Source organism: Ovis aries, chromosome 3 (assembly GCF_016772045.2).
Source record: "Ovis aries strain OAR_USU_Benz2616 breed Rambouillet chromosome 3, ARS-UI_Ramb_v3.0, whole genome shotgun sequence".
Lineage (NCBI taxonomy): Eukaryota > Metazoa > Chordata > Mammalia > Artiodactyla > Bovidae > Ovis > Ovis aries.
The window spans coordinates 205,507,166-205,531,827 of NC_056056.1; the positions used below are offsets into that span (position 1 = coordinate 205,507,166).

Here is a 24,662-nt window from a genome sequence, read left to right on the forward strand (position 1 = left end):
AGATCAGTCAACTCAGTCCCTGCATGCACAGGCCATCTAAGAGTGGCTTCTGCGAGTTCAAGGTGATAGGCACAGCACACTGGGTGACTGAACTGTGCTTTGCTCAACAATGTCTGAAGAAGTGACCTATGCAACTCTCAAATTTTCAAATCCTAAGACAAAGGAACCCCAGGAAAGCCACAGTCTCAAGAGAACAGGTAAGATTCTCCTCGAGGATCAAAAAGACCAGAGAAGAGGTTATCAGCTATACTGGTGGGTTCTCCTGTCTTCAATTCAAGGCTGTTAGTCCCTTCTGAGATTTAAATTCTGGAGAACTAGTCCATATATCAGTCACTATGCCAGAGCCTAGTTATGTCTATCTTATTTAGTTTGAAACATCATCATTGGGGCTTCCTGATGGCTCAATGGTAGAGAATCAGTCTGTCAGTGCAGGAGACTCAGGAGACATGGGTTTGATCTCTGCATTGGAAAAATCTCCTGGAGAAGGAAATGGCAACCCACTCCGCTGTTATTCCCTGGGAAATCCCAAGGACAGGAGAGCCTGCTGGGCTATAGTCCATGGGGTCGCATGAAAGTCAGACTTGGTTTAATGAATATACAACGACAACAACAAAGTTCATCATAGTATGTGAAGAAAGACTGTGGTCTAAACCTCTGGAAATTCAGATTGCTGTTGCCACCAAAATAACATTTCTTATATTTTTTAGACATTTTAGGATGACTTTACATACAGGCTATTAGAGGAAGAAAAAGACAGCAATAGTGTGAACATAGCTATCCAATATTTTTATTTAATTGCTATAAGATAAGAAATAGGTATATGCTATGAGTTTCATAGGATCATGGGACACCCAGGCAGTGATTATGCATTAAACATTTATTTATTTCTGAAAAAGAGTAAGACTGAAGGCTCCTTATCTCAGCACAATAGAAGTGCAGTCTTCTTTATCCAGCAATTTAATTCCCAGACAGTTAATAACAATGAAGCAGTAGGAAGATATTTTTTTGAAACATGAAAGTCATATTCAATTAAATTTCTTATTGCTATGAGATATTTTATATTTAAATAATAAAGTAAAAGCCCTCTATGTGAACAAATCTCTGAGTAGAGAGGCATCAGGTTAGTGGATCATGTGTTCGGGACTAGTTTCCCTCCAAAGAGTCATTTTCTCTGTCTCTATAACATCTGATGAAAGAACTGCATGTATTTGGGGAAAATACTCTGTCTTCATCATACAACAAACACCATAGACTGCTATGGTGGTATCTATAAAATTGGAGGTGCAATTTATGTTCTGCAGTGCTGTTCTAAGTAGCTTCAGTCGTGTCCAATTCTTTGCGACCCTATGGACTGTAGCGTGCCAGGCTCCTCTGTTCGTGGGATTTTCCAGGCAAGAGAACTGGAGAGGGTTGATATGCCCTCCTTCAAGAGGATCTTCCCAACCCAGGGATCGAACCCACTTCTCTTATGTCTCCTTCATTGGCAGGTGGGTGTTTTACCATTAATGCCACCTGGGAAGCCCTTATGTTCTGCTACATATTTTCTAATGTGTATTTCCTTATGTAACAATTTTATCCTTTTCTATATATCTGAGTAAACAGAGGATTAGGTGCTTGGATGGCCTCACTGACTCGATGGACATGAGTTTGAGTAAGCTCTAGGAGTTGGTGGTGGACAAGGAAGCCTGGCATGCTGCAGTCCATGGGGTCACAACTGAGTGACTGAACTGAACTGAAACTGTTTCAATTTTATTTTTATGAAAGGTCACATCATGTTTGTCTATTGGAAAAATCTATCATCAGAATCAGAATCAAGCCATGAACACAGGACTACCTGCATAATTAGAAGGCAAAAAAGATTTTAGAGAAAAGAATGATTTTCTAAAAATATTGCCACTGTTTATCTTTCCTGAAAAAGATAGCCATGAAACTCCTGACTTGGAGCTGGGCGGTGAAGCTGAAACTGGAGCAGGGAGCATCAAGGGCACAGCTGAGGCGACTGAGAGCAGAGCTATGAGAGGTGAGACCTACTGGAGCAAGGAGAAAAGTAAGAAGGACCTAGTGGGAGATGTTGCAGCAGAAAAAATAAAGATTTCCTTTGAAAATAAAAGATATTTTCTGTAGAGGTTGTGGAAGAAAGGGAACTCTACTAACTGTGGGTGGGAATGTAAATTGATGCAGCCACTATGGAAAATGGTATGGCAGCTCCTTAAAAACTAAAAATAGGGCTATCATATGATCCAGCAATCCCACTCCTGGACATATATCTGGAGAAAACCATAATTCAAAAAGATACGTGTAACCCCAATGTTCATAGCAATATTTACAATAGTCAAGACATATTAGCAACCTAAATGTCTACTGAAAGATAAATAGATAAAGAAAATATGGTGTATATATATATATATAATGGAATACTACTAAGCCATAAAAAGAATAAAATATTGCCATTTGCAGCAAAATGGATGGACCTAGAGATTATAATACTAAGTGAAGGAAGTCAGACAAAGACATGCACCATATGATATCACCTATACGTGGATTCTGAAAATGATACAAAAGGAACTTAGCTACAAAACAGAAACAGACTCACAGCCATGGAAAACAAACTTATGGCTACCAAAGGAGAAAGGGAGGAAAGAATAAATTTGGAATTTAAGATTGACATATGTACACTACTATATATAAATAGGTAACCAATAAGAACCACTGTATAGCACAGGGAATTCTACTCAATATCTTGTAATAACTTACAATGGAAAAGAATCTTAATATCTATATACATGCATATATACACATGTGTGTATATATATATATGAGAAGGCAATGGCACCCCACTCCAGTACTCTTGCCTGGAAATCCCATGGATGGAGGAGCCTGGAAGGCTGGAGTCCATGAGGTCGCTAAGAGTCGGACTTGACTGAGCGACTTCACTTTCACGCACTGGAGAAGGAAATGGCAACCCACTCCAGTGTTCTTGCCTGGAGAATCCCAGGGACAGAGAGCCTGGTGGGAGGCAGTCTATGGGGTCTCACAGAGTCCGACACTACTGAAGCGACTTAGCAGCAGCAGCAGCAGCAGCAGCAGCAGCAGCAGCAGCAGCAGCAGCAGCAGCAGCATATATATACACACATATATATATAACCAGAAACTGACACAGCATTGTAAATCAACTATACTTCAACAAAAAATAAAATAAAATAAATTTTTTGAGAAAAGAAGGAAGACAAACCAAAGGTGATAAACTCATAACCTTTAATTCTGGAGAATCAGCTTTTTAAAATTACTTTCTCCATCCATCCCCCCAAAGTATTCGTGTACTTTTCTGAATCTTTCCAACTTTTATAATATTAAACCTCATTGACTTTTCCCCTCCCATTTTTCATTTTATCCTTTATTATATTTCATGGATGATCTTAAATTATCTTTTTCCATTAAAAATGTATCTGGTATTATTTTATTTTCAATGAACTTCTGCTATGGTTTTCTAAAGGCTGTTTCTATGGCATTCTGTTCTTATATGTGGATGCAAAATTGTTTCTTACTTCTCTGATGGTTTTAATAATTGTACTTTCAAGTCAACATTATAATTTAAATACAAAATAATATGCCCACTTAAGCATATGGTTGACTGGACTTAAAAAATATATACCCATACAACCAACCAAAATTAATATTTACAATATTTCTGTCACCACAAGAAGACAACTTGTGTGCCTCGTCTTATCCTCACCACCAATCTTAGTTTTAGCCCCAGCTAATCAGAATGCTTTATTTTCTGTCATTCTAGACTATTCTGTTAAGTCTAGAGGTTTTATGGAGCAGCAGCATTGTAGTTGCTCAGTTGTGTCTAACTCTTTGTGACTCCACAGACTCTAGCCTGCCAGGCTCCTCTATCCATGGGGTTCTCCAGGCAGGAATACTGGAGTGGATTGCTATTTCTTTCTCCAGGGGATCTTCCCAACCCTGGGAATTGAACCTGGTCTCCCACATTGCAGGCAAATTCTTTACCATCTGAGCCACTGGAGAAGAGTTTTTATGTAAATAGTTTCAAATAATATGAAATGATTGACTGTGACTTCTTCTATGCCTGGCTTCTTTCAGTAAACATAATGTTTTTGAGATTCATCTGTGTGCTATGCATTGGCAGTGAATTTCTTTCCATGGCTAAACAATATTCCAGTGTGTGACTACACCATACCTTGTTAGCTCACTTATCTGTAGATGAACATTTCAGTTGCTTCCAGTTTGGAGCTAGTATGAATAAAGCTGATAGATATACAAGTCTTTGTAGAGACCTATTTTTATAAATTTTTGAAGGAACACAACTAAGAGTAGAAGCCTGGGTTGGATGGCTTATGTTTACTATATAAGAAACTGACAAAATTGTTTTCTACATTTATATACTTCCATGCTTTATAAGGTCTTCCCTGGTGGCTCAAATGGTAAAGAATCTGCGTGAAATGAGGGAGATCTGGGTTTGATCCCTAGGTCAGGAAGATCCCCTGGAGAAGAAAATGGCAACCCACTCCTATATTCTTGCCTGGAGAATTCCATGGACAGAGGAGCCTGGCAAGTCCATGGGATCACAGAGTCAGACGTGACTGAATGACTAACACAGTCATATAAGAGAGTCTGTTTATTTACAGAGTTTTTGAACTGTTCTCATTGTATTATTTCTGCTTCCCCTAAATTCTTGTTTTCTGTGTTTTCTATTTCAGCCTTATATTGGCTGCTTTCTTCAAATATCAAATGATCCTTGGTTGTCTATACTCACTTAAGTGTGTGGTACTAAACTGATTTAATGAGAGCTTGTGTAGGTGAGATGGGCTTGCTAAATGGTAGCATTCATCAGTCAATTCAGTTCAGTTGCTCAGTCATGTGTAACTCTTTGTGACCCCATGGACTTCAGCATGCCATACTTCCCTGTACATCACCAACTCCTGGAGCTTGCTCAATCTTGTCCATTGAGTCAGTGATAACATCCAACCATCTCATCCTCTGTCATCCCCTTCTCCTCCTGCCTTCAATTTCCCCCAGCATCAGGGTCTTTTTCAGTGAGTCAGTTCATCACATCAGGTGGCCAAAGTATTGGAGTTTCAGTATCAGTTCTTCCAATGAATATTCAGGACTGATTTCCTTAGGATTGACTGGTTAGATCTCCTTGCAGCGAGAGTCTTCTCCAACACCACAATTCAAGAGCATCAAATCTTAGGTGCTCAACTTTCTTTATAGTTCAAATCTCATATCCATATATGATAACTGGAAAAACCATAGCTTTGACTAGTTGGACCTTTGTTGGCAAAGTAATATCTCTGCTTTTTAATATGCTGTCTAGGTGGTCATAGCTTTTCTTCGAAGGAGCAAGCGTCTTTTAATTTCATGGGTATGGTCGCCATCTGCGGTGGTTTTGGAGCCCAAGAAATAAAGTCTGTCACTGATTCCATTGTTTCCCCATTTATTTGCTATGAAGTGATGAACTGAAGTAGCATTCATGAACTGAAGCAATTTTCTGAGAAATCCAATTTTTGATATTTGAATTTTTCCCCCCTTCTTGAGCCAGTTGACTATTCTGGAGGTGAATAAATCTTCCAGCACTCCTCCCTGGGCATTCTTCTGTTATAATGGGTAAGAGAGAGTAACTGTTGTAAAAAGTGGAGAAAAATATATAGGAGGGAATACCTATATCTTATGTCAACTTTCGGGCATTTTTTTCAGTTTTCAACTCACCCATACCTCCACTTGGAAAGATAAAATACCAGGAGCCTTTGGGGTTCTTACGCGAGAGTCAGCTCACTTTTGTTTCCTCACTACTGACTTTGCTTCAGTTTCTAAGTGCCTACAAAGTTAGTAATAGCTTTTGTATCTGTTACCTACCTTCCCAAAGGCCATTTCCGTGGTTTCCTTTCTTTGTTATTATGAATCTATATGCCTTCTTTAACTACTTTCTATATTTTATTGGAGTTTTAAGAGAAAATCCAGGTAAAGGTATGGTGCATCTATAAATGTTCATTTCAGACTGATTTTAATTAGCACTTCAATCAGCTCAAATGTACTTTCATTCTGCCTTTTTTTTTCCCCCCCATTTCTTATTGGCAAATACATAAGCCCATGTAAGGAGCTACTGTTGGGGCTAGCAACCAGGCAGCAGATTGATGGTATGTACTGAAAACCCTTATGGGGTGCCAATGAAGAAGAGATTTGTGTACCATTGCTCTCATTAAGAGCCTGAAGATTCATAAATAAAAGGCTTAGATTCAGGGTTCTCTGGTGCCTAGGAAGGATTCAGTCTCTTGAGATTTATTAGACTCTGTAGAAAAAAGATGGTGCCAACTTCTTATGTGGTCCTGGGAGGACTTGCTTATCTTTCTGGCTTCTGAGGGTTAGTGTGGAAACTAAATAAGAATGCAGAAAAGGTCCTCTATAATCCTAAATCATAGAAAGCCTCAGACTTTGCATCTGAGAAGACAAAGGAACAGGTTTCTTCTTCTATGGGGTATAAAATGAAGGACTTGTTTTCTGGCATTCCATTGGCACTTAGTGAAAGAAACACCTGTGCATTCCATCACACATAGATTTGATGCCTCTCAAAGTACTCAAAGTGACTTCTTGGTGGCTCAGACAGCAAAGCGTCTGCCTACAACGTGGGAGACCTGGGTTCGATCCCTGGGTGGGGAATATCCTCTGGAGAAGGAAATGGCAAACCACTTCAGTACTCTTGCCTGGAAAATCCCATGGATGGAGGAGCCTGGTAGGCTACAGTCTATGGAGTCACAAAGAGCCGGACACAACTGAGTGACTTCACACACACAAAGTACTCAAAATCTTGTTATCAAATTTTAAACGTCAGTAAAGCCAAGGGAAAACAAATAAAAGTTACTAAATTTATGGAACACAGAACCATAGGAAACCCAGAACGAGAGGAAAAGGAAAAACCCTACAAGCAGCTCCAAGTAAAACAGAATCCCTACAAGAGAAAGATAACCGAAATAACTTATGATATTAAATTATCACACTAAAAATTTTCAATTTGAAAAAAACATGACTTTAATGGAAAGAATGATCATTAAGGCCCAGTTGCAGGTCCTAGAAGATCATACAGAAAAAATAAAATAAAGAGACATGAAAATCATGATGGACTTGGATAATAAAACCAAGTAATCTAAAATGTAAATAATAAGATTCCATAAACAACAAAAAGAATAGATAAAAGCAAGGAAGTAATTAAAGTAACCAGTTACTATTTAGTATTCAGTAGATATGGAAAGAAAATATCTGCAATTCAGTTCAGTTCAGTTCAGTTCAGTTGCTCAGTTGTGTTCAACTCTTTGCAACCCCATGAATCACAGCACGCCAGGCCTCCCTGTCCATCACCAACTCCCGGAGTTCACTCAGACTCATGTCCATTGAGTCAGTGAAGCCATCCAACCATCTCATCCTCTGTCGTCCCCTTCTCCTCCTGCCCCCAATCCCTTCCAGCATCAGGGTTTTTTCCAAAGAGTCAACTCTTCGCATGAGGTGGCCAAAGTATTGGAGCTTCAGCTTTAGCATCATTCTTTCCAATGAACACCCCGGACTTATCTCCTTTAGGAGGGACTGATTGGACCTCCTTGCAGTCCAAGAGACTTTCAAGAGTCTTCTCCAACACCACAGTTCAAAAGCATCAATTCTTTGGTGCTCAGCTTTTCTTATAGTCCAACTCTCACATCCATACATGACCACTGGAGAAACCATAGCCTTGACTAGATGGACCTTTGTTGGCAAAGTAATATCTCTGCTTTTGAATATGCTGTCTAGGTTGGTCATAACTTTTCTTCCCAGGAATAAGCATCTTTTAATTTCATGGTTGCAGTCACCATCTGCAGTGATTTTGGAGCCCCCCAAAATAAATTCTGACACTGTTTCCACTGTTTCCCCATCTATTTCCCATGAAGTGATGGGACCAGATGCCATGATCTTCGTTTTCTGAATGTTGAGCTTTAAGTCAACTTTTTCACTATCCTTTTTCACTTTCATCAAGAGGCTTTTTAGTTCCTCTTCACTTTCTGCCATAAGGGTGATGTCATCTGCATATCTGAGGTTATTGATATTTTTCTCGGCAATCTTGATTCCAGCTTGTGCTTCTTCCAGCCCAGCATTTCTCATGATGTACTCTGCATAGAAGTTAAATAAGCAGGGTGACAATATACAGCCCTGATGTACTCCTTTTCCTATCTGGAACCAGTGTGTTGTTTCATGTCCATTTCTAACTGTTGCTTCCTGACCTGCATACAGGTTTCTCAAGAGGCAGGTCAGGTGGTATGGTATTCCCATTTCTCTCAGGATTTTCCGCAGTTTATTGTGATCCACAGAGTCAAAGGCTTTGGCGTAGTCAAAAAAGCAGAAATAGATGTTTTTTTTTGTTTTGTTTTGTTTTGTTTTTTTTTTTTTCCTGAAACTCTCTTGCTTTTTCCATGATCCAGTGGATGTTGGAAATTTGATCTCTGGTTCCTCTGCCTTTTCTAAAACCAACTTGAACATCTGGAACTTTATGGTTCACGTACTATTGAAGCCTGGCTTGGAGAATTTTGAGCATTACCTTACTAGCATGTGAGATGAGTGCAATTGTGTGGTAGTTTGAGCATTCTTTGGCATTGCCTTTCTTTGGGATTGGAATGAAAACTGACCTTTTCCAGTCCTGTGGCCACTGCTGAGATTTCCAAATTTGCTGGCATATTGAGTGCAACACTTTCACAGCATCATCTTCAGGATTTGAAACAGCTCAACTGGAATTCCATCACCTCCACTAGCTTTGTTTATAGTGATGCTTTCTAAGGCCCACTTGACTTCACATTCCAGGATGTCTGGCTCTAGGTGAGTGATCACACCATCGTGATTATCTGGGTTGTGAAGATATTTTTTGTACATTTCTTCTGTGTTTTCTTGCCACTTCTTCTTAATATCTTCTGCTTCTGTTAGGTCCATACCATTTTTGTCCTTTATCAAGCCCATCTTTGCATGAAATGTTCCCTTGGTATCTCTAATTTTCTTGAGGAGATCTCTTGTCTTTCCCATTCTGTTGTTTTTCTCTATTTGTTTGCATTGATCGCTGAGGAAGGCTTTCTTATCTCTCCTTGCTATTCTTTGGAACTCTGCATTCAGATGCTTATATTTTTCCTTTTCTCCTTTGCTTTTCACTTCTCTTCTTCTCACAGCTATTTGTAAGGCCTCCCCAGACAGCCATTTTGCTTTTTTGCATTTCTTTTCCATGGGGATTGTCTTGATCCCTGTCTCCCGTACAATGTCACGAACCTCCATCCATAATTCATCAGGCACTCTATCTATCAGATCTAGTCCCTTAAATGTGTATTTCTCACTTCCACTATATAATCATAAAGGATTTGATTTAGGTCATACCTGAATGGTCTAGTGGTTTACCCCACTTTCTTCAATTTGAGTCTGAATTGGCAATAAGGAGTTCATGATCTGAGCCACAGTCAGCTCCTGGTCTTGTTTTTGTTGACTTATAGAGTTTCTTCATCTTTGGCTGCAATTCATTTAACCTAAAATCAAAAAAGATACAATTTATCCATTTTAGAAAAAATTTAAAAAACATCATATACTCCATTTGAGAAATACTCAAGAAAATTTTCAGTCCCATGATTAATTAAGGGGACATTTAGAGGTGTGCAAAAAAGCAATAGCTGATAATGGCATGACTATGAAAATTGCAATAATAAAAGTGCTAAACAATCTTTCAATGAAACAGATATATTGTAAGAGAAAGTTTATCATCCCCTAGAATCATTTTTAATAAACTCTCACCGTATAACCTAGAGTTAGGGAGAAAAGCAGTGAGGGAATGAAAGCATTATAAAAGTTTGGGTTGGAGAGTCTATTTTTCTACTAACATATTAAATAGATTACTTGGAAAAAATCAATCATAAGAGAAAGAATTAGCAATTATATTAAACAGCAGATTTCAAAACTATCCTGGACTCAGCCCAGAGCTCTGTGATGAACTAGATGGGGGCAGGGGGCTGGAAGGGAAGTTTAAGAGGGAGAGGATATATGTATACTCATAACTGATTCACGTTGTTGTATAGCAGAAACTATCACACCATTGTAAAGCAACTATATTCCAATTAAAAGAACACCCAGCAGCTGGTTAGCATTAATTACCTGGAGACAGGAAGGTAGATCAATGAGAAAAAGACTAAGAAGTTAGTGAGGAAAAACTGCTAAAATATAAGTGAGTGTTCATAAAATATCTAGAATATATCATACAATCACATTTATATAAAATTCTGTGTTTTTAGTGTCAGATGTGAATGTACAGGTGTATTTATGTCGGCCTAATATAAATGAGGTCTCATTGACTTTGCAAGCAATTTTTAAAATTAAACTTTAGAGTAAGTCTGATGCCACTATTTATAGAAGAGCGGGAGTTGGAGGGAGTTAAAGAAAGAGGAAGTAACATGAAATGCTTGACTTCTTGTCATTCTCCTCACAGGACACAGCGCTCCATCAAAGGTGTGGTACCCTATTGCTTGTGTTTCACTGTTGTTGAACCTGGTGATACTGGCTGGACTGGGAGCCCTGGGCTTGATGTGTAAGTGCTCACTTTTCTCTGAGGCTGTCCCTTACTTTTCTTAGGCATATTGCAAATGACTCCAAATCCTGAGACATACCCATATAAAACTCCCAGATAAACAGAGGAAAACAGGTTTTATTTCTGTGTGACCATGTAACACTAGTCATTCTTTTTAGGCTATTTCAATATCAGATTCCTTCAGTGCAACCAGTGCTGTAGAGAGTAATGTAAAGCCTATGTTTCTAAAAGTTATACAATTAATGCAACCGAAATCAGTATACTGATTTATACTCTGAGAGTTTTCATGAGGAGTCCACTTATTAGAAATAAATTCTTCATTTTCATGACATTTTTGAAGTATCTCTTCTCAAGCCTGGATGACATTGGGAAACACTTATTCCCTTTCCCTTTCCTCCTGTAAGAGTGGGTACAAAGGCATTCTAAGGAAACAGAGGATGATTATAGCAATTGTTTCTTTGTGTCCATTCTTCATGATTGTTTCTCATTTAATTCTCATGAAACTTCTAAATCTTCTAAATCTCATAAAACTTCATAAGTCTTCTCATAAAGATTCTATTATGATTAAGGGCTGGCAAGAAAACTAGTATCAGTCATGTAGAAAAGACAGGTTTTGTTTAATAATCCACAAAATGGATATATATGTTTTTTGAATCTTCTGATATTCTTAGATACATGATTTCTGTAATTCTTATTTTTTTAATTCTGAGGCTAGTATTTACTAATTCTATATCCATAAAGTATGGTTATTTCTCTCCAAGAAACTTAAAGTTATAACATGTAGCCTCACCAATGTATTCTGGTGACTCCTGGTCTCAAAAGTGGGGTTTGCATTTTTAAAACCTAACTATTGAATTACAGTCTTTTATTTTGAAATCTCTGCATGACATAGACACTTTTTGTTCCATATTTTTAAACTTATTTGGGCATTTCCTTATATAAGAACTAGTACTCTGTTGAGTAACATCAAACATTATTTCAAATAAATGTTAATCTTAAAAGTATGTAAAGTTGATATTCTACTCTTTTGTAGCTATCATTTTAAAATGTCCTTTCTATTAAATTTTTAAATAACTGCTGTGTTAGTAGTATAATTTATTGGAAGAGTCTATGTGACAGTTATTAATCTCCTGATATGAATTATAGATTACTACAAGCTCATTTTTAACAGCAAGACAGTTTATGATGTACAACTGAACGTAACAGAACGTGTGGAAACAACCACATTACCCACAGATATGCCTACAACTGTCTCAGGTGAGCACATCATTTTAATATGTTAGAATACACACTAAAGTGTTGAATAACTTTACTTCTAAGTACTTTGAAGAGTTAAAGTGGAAGAAAAATCAAAGTGAAAGATCTTTCTGTTTCAGAGTTATCAGTAACATAGTTTTCCCCAGTTTTCTCCCTTCTTTTTCATTGTGTTCAAAGTCCTGAAATATTTACAAAATTAAAGAAAAACCATTAACATATGGTAAACATGTGTAGATTCTTCTGGTAAATAAGCATTTTCATCTTTATGTACTTAGTTTCTTTATATGGTTTTTTTTTTTTTTTCAAATGATTCGCCTTCTCTCTCCTTAGACTAGGTTTTCTTAAATCCCTTCTTTCTTCCTTCTTTAGCACTGACATTTAAACATTTTAATGGAGTTTAGCTGTGATGGTGTTTAGCTGGGTATATGGAAGATAAATATTCTGTGTTCTCATATGTCTGAAATAAGTCTTTAACTTAGCTAGCTATAAATTTTGTGGCTAAAAATTCACTTCTTAGACAGTATTGTGGGAGTTACTTCATTGTCTCTGGAAAACAATGTTGTTAATAAGTCTGTCTCCAGTATAATTTTCATTTTATAAAAATGACCCAACTTTAGCTGCTGGGTTCCTGACATTTAGGGTTTTTCTTGGGTATGAGTGTTTTGGAAGAACTCATGCTGACGCTCCAATACTTTGACCACCTGATGCGAAGAGCTGACTCATTGGAAAACATTCTTTTGCTGGGAAAGATTGGAGGCAAAAAGAGAAAAGGGCTGCAGAGGATGAGCTGGTTAGATAAAATCACCAACTCAGTGGACATGAGTTTGAAAAAACTCCAGGAGATAGTGAAGGACAAGAGAGCCTGGTGTGCTACAGTCTTCTCAATCTGAAAGTTTAGGGCCTTCAAATTTAGGGAATATATGTGCTATTCCTTATAGTTTATTTTTCACTTCTCTTCATTTCCTCTGCTCTTTCCATGACTTCTCTCTTTTGGATGTTCAGATTTACAGATTATCATCTTTTCTTTGTATTTTCTGTTTATTTTAGCATTAGATTCTGGAAGATTTCTTAAATTTTACTTTTTAATCTATTGATTATTTTTTGGCTATCATATTTTTGAATGATTTTTAAGAGGTGTTTTTTTTTTTTTTTTTTGTAGCATCCTATTCTTACCTTATGTATATACTATCTTTTGGAGATATCTTAGTAAATTGATTAGCGATACATTTTAAAATATCAGTCTTTTTTTTTTTTTTTTTAAGGAGGAGGCAGTTTTTCCTTTTCTTTTCCTTTAAGCATGAGAATTCTCTTTCATGTGCTGCTGCTGCTGCTGCTAAATTGCTTCAGTTGTGTCCGACTCTGTGCAACCCCATAGATGGCAGCCCACAAGTCTCCCCAGTCCCTGGGATTCTCCAGGCAAGAATACTGGAGTGGGTTGCCATTTCCTTCTCCAATGCATGGAAGTGAAAGGTGAAAAGTGAAAGCGAAGGCACTCAGTCGTGTCTGATTCCTAGCAACCCCATGGACTGCAGCCTACCAGGCTCCTCGGTCCATGGGATTTTCCAGGCAAGAGTACCGGAATGGGGTGCCATCACCTTCTCCTTTCATGTGCTGGTGCTTCTATATACCCTAGGATTTTTGCTTCTCTGTTGATACTCAAGAAAGGAAGTGATGGCTAGTGTGGATTGCCTCTATTGTTATTTTAAAGAGGATAAAAAATAAAGAAGATAGTTTTTCCATTAGATCTCTCTAGAAGTGAGAACTCTATCTGAATACTTTTTTTTTTTTTGCCCTCTACTTTAGTTCTTAAAATTTTTGTTGTAATATAATTGTTTTACAATGTTGTTTTAGTTTCTGCTGTACAACAAAGTGAATCAGCTATATTTATACATATATTTTAAGAGTGGAAGACCAGGGAGGAGTGATGAACAGGCAACTTTCCTGTTCAAATTAAGTTGGATATAAAGTATGGTGTCAACAATGATAGTAGAAACCAAGGCCTTGCCAGATAGCTCACTCAATATTTTTAGAGATTAACTATATCCTTTCCTCTCCTGAAAATTGCATAAATGTCACTGATTTTCTTCCTCTCTCTCTTAACTTCTTATCTTCTTTCATCAAAAAGATGCACTGTGCACCATATGTCAAGCACCTGGGAAACCTAGAGAATATAATTTTTTTTGGTATAACAGTTACAACAATTTCTCATCTTGAGTATGACAGGAGAAGCAGAGAAGTAAACAGAAAAATTATAATTCAGTGTAATAAGTGTACATAAACATGAACACATAGCTCAAGAAACCATATAGCTGGAGGAAACAGGTCAGACTGAATGGGGTACAATATTTAATGCAGGGATTGGATGCATGTTTCCATAAAAGTAGTGAGATAGCAAGGCATTCTCAAGAAAAATTCAAGATTTTCAAGATAAATAGATGACAGGAAACTAAGTGGATTAAGAGTTAAAACTGGAGTGCCATGAGGGTTCCTATAAATAATGGGAAGAACTTGGGTTCAACCTGAAATCTATTTGAATCATTTAGAGAAGAGTCTTATAGAAATATCACTGAAAACATTGAGGTGGTAAGTATCAGAATAGATATGGACTAAGGTCTTGCTTTTTTAAAAATTTTTTTGCAGCAAACAAAACATTCTGAAGTTTTTTCTGAGTGCTTTGAATAATCCCTTCATTATTTTTTCCCTCTATAGCCATGATTTTTCTTTAATCTTCAGATTGCTCCAGATCCAAATCTGTTTCATCTCAGGCTGTGTTCTTTTCCTTCTCTCATATTTTAAGCAATCATCTCTTTCAAAATATAACTCCTGTTAATCATTGGAATGTATAATACAAATATTTAGAAATTCTGATGTATATGCTAATTTGTACTATATCTGTGCATACCTGTCATGCATATGTGTGTATGTATCATATCTTTATAGACTTTCCTTATTCAGACCTGGGACCTCACTTATGTTCAGAGATATGGATACAGTATGGAAGTAACTGCTATAACTTTTCTACCAAAATAATTTGCAATATGTGCAACAGCGACTGTGAGAAGAATCACTCCTCCCTCATGAATATGGATGGTGTGAAAAATAGGAATAAAACCAAGGTTTGTGGTATGATCTGTGGTATGTCTGCAGCTATTTCTTGGTATTGTTAAAGTACAGGCAAGGAGAGTTTGGGTAAGAACATTAATTCTTGGCTGTTCCTGATAAATGGCTTTCATGCCCTTCACTTTTGCTCTCTGCATCTGAGTGGAGACATTGGAAAATTCCTATATCACAGGTTCAGAAAGCAAGGATCTACAGTGATTAGAGTTGCTGGTTCATATGGTAAGCTATGGAAGTCTATTTCTTTGTTATTTCTTGTTACCCGTGATTTCTGTTTTTTTATTTTTTATAGAGTCAGGAAGGAGTGGGTAATTATTTATTTCCAATTGTGAGGTATATTTTAAATAATCACTGCTGCAGATTAAATTACAGGATTCTCTTCCCCCTTAGAATTGTTGTCCACTGATAAAAAGTCATTCTCTGGACTATAAGCCACTTGGTACAATCATGTAAATTATCTAGCTTATCCTCACATATTACTTGATCTTACTTAAGTTAAAATACAGAAAAATCAGATCAAGTTATGCTCATGATTATTTTTCTGTTGTTGTTTTTCTTAATATTTGACTGTAGCAAAAATACCAAACTCCCAACTCCCTACTATCCAGAACAATCTACTTGTTCGTTTTCTTATAACACACAGCAAGCCCCAATCCAAAAGACTGTGTCCTCAGCATTAACCTGCATGTGGTCAAATCTCTCAGTGACTTTTGCCCTTTCTGGTTTTGCTACCTGGATTATTATTCTGTCTCTTTTGAATCTGATTAATCCAACTCAGGTTTCGAGTATGTGGCTCATTATAGGCATATAGTAAATAGTTTTTGTCACTACTCTTAATGCATTATTTAAACTTTTTGAGGTTTTTCACTGTTAACTGCATTATTCTTGAAACTCTTTCTTTGTTAGTTCCCATGGCATCATGCCTTCTAGCTGATGTTTTACTTAACCTCCAAACAGGCTCTATACATTATTCCTAAATTTAAGATTCAAAAACTGAAATTCATAGAGAATAAATAAATTTCTTAAGGTCACATGAGCAATAAGAAGCAGAAAATAAGCTAAAAACCTAGTCTGCTTATCTCCAAAGACTGAAGTATGTCTAAAAACAATTGGTTGACAATTTAAAGATGACTCTGACAAGGGTATTTTTCATGCAATAGGTAATTTGGGTGAAATATTGATAACATTTCACACAAGTACTTCTTAAGTGTTTACTAAGGTCTGCAATGTGGACTGAATGCTGGTAATATGAGTGATACATGTAATAAAGCTTTTAAACTAAGGTTGATTGAAATAATAAATCAAAAATTATGCAAATCATTATCTAACTGCAATTATGATGCTGCATTTATAAAAAATGAAAAGCATAGCTTTCAAACTGGAAGAAAAGAATAGATGTGTGCCATTAATGGCTTCCTTACTGAGTGATTTTGAGGTCTTTTCAGAAATTACCTTATCTGACTGCTACTCACTTCTTGTCAGAGATCATTCTTCCGAGCTGGTTTTTCCTTAAAGAAGGAAGTTTCAAAGTTTTGGGCTTCCAGAGACTTTCACTTTTAGGGTTACCTTGGTTACACTCCTGTCATCTAATTAAAAAAAATTTTAATTGTGGTAAAATATACATAACATTTGGAGAAGAAATGGTAACTTACTCCAGTATTCTTGCCTGGGGCATCCCATGGACAGATGAGACTGGAGGGCTACAGTCCATGGAGCCACAAAGAATTGGACACAACTTAACAACTAAACAACAATAAATAACATTAAATCCCCTGGCTTAACCAATTTTAAGTGTACAGTACATTCCCAATGCTATGCCACCAATCTCTGGAGCTCTTTTCATGTTGCAAAACTGAAACACCATACTCACTAAACAACTCGATTTCTCCTTCCTCTGCCTCCTGGAAAGCCTGATTCCACTCTTTATTTCTGTGAATTTGACTAGGGTAATAGTCAATAAATGAATTTTACATTTAGCTTTACATTCAAATAAATCATATCATATTTGTTTTTCTGTGACTGCTTATTTCACTCACCATATTGTCCTCAAGGCTCATCCATGTTGTATATGTCAGACCTCAAAGAGGATAGTTAGAGACCAGTTGAAATCTGAATGAGGAAGAAGCATGAAAACAAAGCTTAAACTCCAGATTTCCTCTTAAGAATCTTGGAAGTTAATGCAAGATAAAATAACTTTTATATCTCAAGAGAAAATTCATGATGCCAGGGAAAGTTTTAAAGATACTGTGACTTAGCTCAGCATAGGGCCCAGTGAGGAGGGAAAAATTAAAAGAGTAGGATAGACAACGGTTGGGTGAAAATTGTATAAATCTTAATTATGTTGACTTGGTTCATGGTACTTTTCAGGTCTACTATATCCTTCTACTTTTCTATATATTCATTCTATTAATTTTTGAGAGTTTGATATTGAAACTTCCACTGAAAATCTTCATTTACTTAAAAAATTGTATTTTTTTCAATTTCCAAAATTTTTCAGGATTCTTTTTTAAAAATTAATTGGAGAATAATTACTTAACAATATTTTGATGTTTTTTGCCATACGTCAGTGTGAATCAGCCACAGGTATACATGTGTCCTCCCCATCCGGAATCCCGATCCCTCCTCTCTCCCCACACTATCCCTCTGGGTTGTACCAGAGCACTGGCTTTGGGTGTCCTGCTTCATGCATCAAAGTCACAATGGTTATCTATTTTACATATGGTAATGTACATTTTTTAAAAAGTAATAATTGTAATATATAGTGGAACCAAGGACTTCCCTGGTAGCTCAGTTGGTAAAGAATCTGCCTGCCAGTGCAGCAGATGCAAGAGACATGGGTTCTCTCCTTGGGTGGGGAAGATCCCCTCAAGGAGGAAATGATAACCCACTCTAGTATTCTTGTCTGGGAAATCCCACAGACAGAGGAGCCTGGAGGGTTGCAGTCCATGAGCTTGTAAAGGGTCCAACACAATTGAGCGCACATATATGCACACACATAGTGGAACAATATATAACTTTGTTCTATATTTTCCAAGTCTCATGTGAATGTGTTATCATACTTTCATAACTTAAAAAAGAGAGAGAGGGAAAAAAAAAGTACATAAAGACAGGTAAATTGGAAAAGAATTGGGAGGTCTCATGGGAAAGGTTGAATGAATGTGATTGTGTTCTATGGTGAATACAGAAAATTAGAACCTCTGCAGATGTCTACATGATGGGTTACATGATGACTTGTTTTCACCTATCACCTGCTAACTGTTAAGAGCGTAGTAGTGGTGTTAAATAGAACACTTGAGAAGAATAGAGAAGGTCTTCAAATCCCACTGAGGGTAAGGGGACAATGAACAAAGGAGCAGTAACATGAATGTTGAATGGAATTTTGATGACATGAACTTATTTCTGTTGCACTTGAATTAGCTCCAAGTCATTCAAAGTAACTGATGTTTCCTTTGTTTATAGATGTTCATTAGATGTCATCCAGTACATATCTTCCAGACGCTTCTGAATTCTGTTTCCAACAACACAAATCAGACAGCAAGGAATGTTTCAGATATTTCCATTTTGACTTGTGAGTTAACCTCTTTCTTCCTTTTTTGTCAATAATAAAGGAATATCTGGTGTGCTAATTTTGTTGATGTTTCTCTGACAGTCACCCTCCATACATGGTCAAAGATGTACAAAGGGAAGGAAGGATATCCTGGAAGCTTTTCTCTGTAACTTAGGCAATTCTTTTTTTGCAAAAAAAAAAAAAAAAAAAAATCTATTCTATACAGAAATTCCTTGGAATTGAGAGCACTGGAGGAAGAAATTCAGAAGTGTTGCTACACTTCCCTGCCTTTATTTCACATGACTGTGTCATGCTTTCCTAGGACCCTAAGGAATGGAGACAAGGTATAAGGACAAAGTCAATTCAGGGTCAGGGATATTATCCAGTGTAATAAAAAATAAATTATCTCCTTGGAGCCAAGAAATTCTGCTTTGTTTCTAGTACTTCACATTGTTAAAGTAAATAATATGAGCTTATATACTTTACTAAAGGAAGGTTATAACAATATTTTAAGTGAACTATAATCCAGATGACTATATGATTTATTGGTCATACGATTGGTTTATTGACCATATGATTTTGAGACTGAAATGAGGCACTATTGATAATTATACCGAGATAACTCAATAGTGTCCTGGAAGACCAAGGTTACTCAATGAACTCTTGGGTAAAATTGGTAACAGACACATATATCCCCTCTTTTTTTGGATTCTGTTCCCATTTAGTTCTTCACCAAGCACTGAGTAGAGATCCAAGTGCTATATAGTAGGTTCTCATTAATTATTTATTTTATACATAGTATAAGGGATTGAATAATCAATGCCAATATCCAAATACAGTAGTAATTAACACATCATTGTAAAGCAATTATGCTATGCTAAGTCGCTTCAGTTATATCTGACTCTATGATCCTATGGACTGTAGCTCACCAGACTCCTTAGTCCATGGGATTTCCCAGGCAAGAATACTGGAGTGGGCTGCCATTCCCCTCTCCAGGGATCTTTCCAACCCAGGGATCAAACCCTTATGTCTTCTGCATTGGCAAGCAGGTTCTTTATCACTAGCGCCCCCTGGGAAGCCCTGTGGAACAATTGTACTTCAATAAAAAATAATTTAAAAAATTCTAACAGATGATAGTAAAAAATAAAAAGTGGTAATAGATAGACCAGAGGTAGTTTTGAGTCCAAGAAAGTTGAGGGCATTAGAGAATTCTAACAATAGTATAAAGAATCACCAGAGCTATTGTCACTTTCTTCTCTCTTAACTAAAATGATTTAACAAGAAAAGAATAAGTTTTGGAAATAAGAGTTTATATTTATGAGGTAATTGTTTTTCAAGATAAAGCACAGGACTCATTTTTATTTATCTTTTTGTTCCAGGTTTGGTACCTCCAGAAGTATTTCAAGTGCCAAAACAGTGAAGCATGCAATGTCCAATGGAAATTTAACAATTGGAAATCTAATGACTCTAGTAGTTATTATACCTGTGAAAACAAAGTAGATGTACCAAATTCTCAACCTTATGTAAATGCAAGCACTTATAATAGCTTAGGATATAGAAATGACTGTGTAAGCTGAAACTATGCAAAAACAATCTTAGAAACAAGTGGAGTAAATTTGATTGATTTGTGACCTTTAAAACCTTTTGTAAAAACATTAAAAATCAGCTTCAGTTGATTATAATTATACAGGAAAAGTTTTTTTAATAAAATTGATATTATCTTGTCCAAATTTAATTTGAAATATTAGAAACGTTGAGAATTAAAGTGGTTTATTTTGTTTATCAAGAGTAGTATAAACAGGGCTACAACTTCTTTCAATACACTTTATTATGCAGATGGAATATCTTTTCTATACTGAAGAAATTGTTACACTCCTTTCTAAGTTGGGATAAGCTTTTATTGTTATATCCTTTCTGTGCTCAAAGACATGAAATATTTCCAACAGTTCCTTTAATTGTGAAGTTTTTTTGTGTTTTGTTTTGTTTTGTTTTGCTGGCATCACTTCCTTTAGAGAGTGTCAGCATCATTTTCTTCATGCAACTACATTTGTTAATGAACTTTCTTCACTAAGTTCCTCTGACTGCATATTGAGACTCTCTAAAATGATGGTAGAGTCAATATTCCCAAAGTGAGGGATTTCTTTCATAACTGTATTTAGATTATTATTTGTACAATTTGGTAAAATTTCCTGTCATGCTATAAACATGTTATTCACTTCTTCTGACAGGATATTTGAGTATTTTCAGCTAGATGCTTTATGTCAGATTTCTGAAACTCAGCTAGAGAGTTTTTGATTGCATTATAATTATATTATCAATAGTCTGTCCAAATGTCCATCAAACATGAAAGATCTTAAAAGATGAGATAATTCCTTGACCCCTTGACTGGATTAATGATGCTACATTTAATGATAGACAGCAAATTTTCACAAGTTCACTCAAGCTCCTAAGAGAATTAGCATGACCTAGAGCATTATCTGAGTAGAAGTGCTCTAAAAACTAAATTATTTTGCTGACAGTATCTCAACAACATGGAAACAAGGAGAAAAAGGAACAGTATGCATTACTCTCTATATCTGAACTGAACAAGAGATACTCAATGACCAACTCCGGAGAAATTTTTATTTTTAAAGTGACAAGATTGAGTATCTGTTGTTTACATAGCAGCAAAGTTTGTACTTCACGTGATTACTCAGAGTTAATACACTCTGGTAAATGAAAACTGAATCCTGTAGGTGGGATTCTATAAAAATCCTGTAGGTGAGATTCTGCAAAAATCTCTGAAATTTGCACTTGTGAGAATTATGTAAAATAATTTCTGATAGCTTTCAAAGTTCAACTAATAAAACAAGCATCTGAGGTGTGCTCCATTCTATGATAATATCATTCTTTTTCTCCAGATTACTACATATATTCATCAACAGGAAATCTGTGAAGGATTCTCAAGACAACAAAACTGATACTTAAGGAATATGTAATCTAGTACTAATCCTCTCTTTTATGTTAAAATATCCTTGGTGGTGGTGGGTTAGTCACTAAGTCATGTTCGACTCTTGTGACCCCACGAACTATAGCCTGACAGGCTCCTCTGTCCATGGGATTTCTCAGGCAAGAATCCTGGAGTGGGTTGCCATTTCCTTCTCAAGAGGATCGTCCTGATCCAGGGATTGAAACAGGATCTCCTGCATACAGGCAGAATCTTTATCGACTGAAGTACAAGGGACGCCCTAGACTAAAATATCCTTAGTCATTCATTAAAACTAAGAAGTAATCAGGCCAAAACATGAGAAAACAGGAGCTCAGAGAACTAATTTAATCATTACTTCTATTTTTTTCTGAGAAGATTCTTGCATTTTCACACAGATTTGAACTTTTATTTAGACAGATCCTGGGACCTGGAGGTCTTCCTTGATGGTCCAGTCAATAAAGAGTCTGCCTGCAACCTGGGAGACCCAAGTTAAATTCCTGGGTTGGGAAGATCCCTTGGAAGAGGAAATGGCAACCCACCCCAGTTCTCTTGCTAGAGAATCCCATCAATAGAGGAGCCTAGTGGGCTACAGTCCATGGGGTCTCAGAGAGTCAGACATGACTGAGAGACTAACACTATACTGGGCCTTGGAGAAATGGAAGTTAGGACAAAGTCATCTCCATACTATGAGCTCAGTTCAGTTTAGTCGCTCAGTGGTGTCTTTCTTTTTGTGACCCCATGGACTGCAGCATCAGGCTTTCCTATCCATCACCAACTCCTGGAGCTTGCTCAAACTCTTGTCCATCTCTAGCCGGTGATGTCATCCAGCCATTTCATCCTCTGTCATCCCCTTCTCCTCTGGCCTACAGTATTTCTCAACATCAGGGTCTTTTCCAATGAGTCAGCTCTTCTCAACAGGTGGCCAAAGTATTGGAATTTCAGCTTCAGCATCAGTGCTTCCAATGAATATTCAGGACTGATTTCCTTTAGGATTGACTGGTTTGATCTCCTTGCAGTTCAAGGGACTCTCAAGTGTCTTTTCCAGCACCACAGTTCAAAAGCATCAATTCTTCAGTTCTCAGATTTCTTTAATGGTCCAAATCTTATATCCATACATGACTACTGGAAAAACCATAGCTCTGACTAGACTGACCTTTGTTGGCAAAGTAATGTTTCTGCTTTTTAATATGCTATTTAGGTTGGTCATAGCTTTTCTTCCAAGGAGCAAGTGTCTTTTAATTTCAGGGCTGCAGTAACCATCTGCAGTGATTTTGGATCCCAAGAAAAAAAGTTTGTCACTGTTTGCATTGTTTCCCCATCTAATTGCCATGAAGTGATGGGACCAGATGCCATGATCTTTGTTCTTTTGAATGTTGAGTTTTAAGCCAACTCTTTTACTCTTTCACTTTCATCAAGAGCCTCTTCAGTTGCTCTTCACTTTCTTCCATAAAGGTGTTGTCATCTGCGTGTCTCAGGTTACTGATATTACTCCCAGAAATCTTGATTCTAACTTGTGATTCATCCAACCTGGCATTTCACATAATGTACTCTGCATATAAGTTAAATAAGCAGGGTGACAATATACAGCCTTGACGTACTCCTTTCCCAATTTGGAACCAATCTGTTGTTTCCTGTCCAGTTCTAATTGTTGTTTCTTGACCTACACACAGATTTCCCAGGAGGTAGTTAAGGTGGTCTGGTATTCCCATCTCTTGAGAATTGTCCATAGTTTGTTGTGATCTACACAAAGACTTTGGTGTAATCAATAAAGCAGGAGTAGATGCTTTTCTGGAATTCTCTTACTTTTTCGATGATCCAACAGATGTTGGCAATTTGATCTCTGGTTCCTCTCCCTTTTCTAAATCCATGATCTCTGGTTCCTCTGGCTTTTCTAAATACTATGAGATAGGGACTCAAATAATTCTATCTTCACTGTAAGATTGAACCAAAAGGAAACAAACCCTTTGAAAATCTTGCAGCCCAGGTTGTGATCATCTGTGTTCTCAAGAAATTTCAACCTTTATTCAGGGATTAACGGCTCAAAATTTGTAAAGTCCTGGATCCAGAGGGAAGTAACATGTGACTGTTTTCTGGAGAAGGGTAACTTCATTCCAGAATACAGAGACCACAGTCATAGTGACATATTCAGTTTCAAAAAAGAGACCCACAGAGAGGTTCCAAAGAGAAAAACAAGTACAAACATTAAAAATGGAATTTTGATGCCAGTGGCTAAACACTTTTATTTCTTGAATTTCCTTCTGCCCTCATTTTTCCAGTGGTCATGTATGGATGTGAGAGTTGGACTGTGAAGAAAGCTGAGCGCTGAAGAATTGATGCTTTTGAACTGTGGTGTTGGAGAAGACTCTTGAGAGTCCCTTGGACTGCAAGGAGATCCAACCAGTCCATCCTGAAGGAGATCAAGCCTGGGTGTTCATTGGAAGGACTGATGCTGAAGCTGAAACTCCAATACTTTGGCCACCTCATGCGAAGAGCTGACTCATTGGAAAAGACCCTGATGCTGGGAGGGATTGAGGGCAGGAGGAAAAGGGGATGACAGAGGATGAGATGGCTGGATGGCATCACTGACTCGAAGGACATGAGTTTGGGTAAACTCCGAGAGTTGGTGATGGACAGGGAGGCCTGGAGTGCTGCGATTCATGGGGCCGCAAAGAATCGGACACAACTGAGTGACTGAACTGAACTGAACTGATTCCTTAATTAAATTATTTTTAATGTCATTTCTAACTCATTTAGGTTCTGGAATTTTCATTTGACTCCTGAATTATTTCTATGCTGTGGAGATTCTTTACACTTTTCTCTCTACTTGAACACATTGATCATTTTTATTTAAAATTTCTTATCTGATATCATCAGTATCTGAAGTATCAATAGGTCAGTTTTTATTACCTGACTTGTCCATTAATGTTTTGTCATTTAGTCTATTTTTTTTAGGATGCTTCACAATTTTTTATTAAATGCCAGCCATGTACATAAGAGACCTGGGTTCGACCCCTGGGTTGGGAAGACCGCCTGGAGGAGGGCATAGCAACCCACTCCAGAATCCCATAGATAGAGGAGCCTAGGGGGTTACAGTCCACAGCAAAGAATAGGACACAACTGAAGTGACTTAGCACATGCACAGGTAAATAAAAACAGTATAGATTATGAATGATAATGATATT

At 37.1% G+C, this 24,662-nt stretch overlaps 1 protein-coding gene across 3 annotated transcripts; it reads left to right on the forward strand.

Moving 5' to 3' along the window:
* On the forward strand, positions 1–24,225 carry LOC105613004 (C-type lectin domain family 12 member B-like). 3 transcript variants are annotated; one of them, XM_042247554.2, is made up of 7 exons: positions 1–197; positions 1,919–2,047; positions 10,493–10,591; positions 11,738–11,848; positions 14,789–14,964; positions 18,425–18,533; positions 19,892–24,225. In XM_042247554.2, the coding sequence occupies exons 1-7, from the start codon at positions 110–112 to the stop codon at positions 19,930–19,932; spliced, it is 753 nt and encodes a 250-aa protein (XP_042103488.1). In that variant the 5' UTR covers positions 1–109; the 3' UTR covers positions 19,933–24,225. The 3 variants fall into 3 exon arrangements, with proteins under 3 accessions (XP_042103488.1, XP_042103489.1, XP_042103490.1); XM_042247555.2 differs by having other exon boundaries at positions 1,919–2,020; XM_042247556.2 differs by lacking the exon at positions 1,919–2,047.
* The last annotated feature ends 437 nt before the right edge of the window (positions 24,226–24,662 follow it).

Excerpts from the sequence above, each read along its gene's own strand:
- LOC105613004 (XM_042247554.2), top strand. The coding sequence starts at position 110 with ATGTCTGAAGAAGTGACCTATGCAACTCTCAAATTTTCAAATCCTAAG. Across the intron at positions 10,592-11,737 it reads GGGAGCCCTGGGCTTGATGT|ATTACTACAAGCTCATTTTT; the intron begins GTAAGTGCTCAC and ends TATGAATTATAG. Across the intron at positions 18,534-19,891 it reads AGATATTTCCATTTTGACTT|GTTTGGTACCTCCAGAAGTA; the intron begins GTGAGTTAACCT and ends TTTTTGTTCCAG.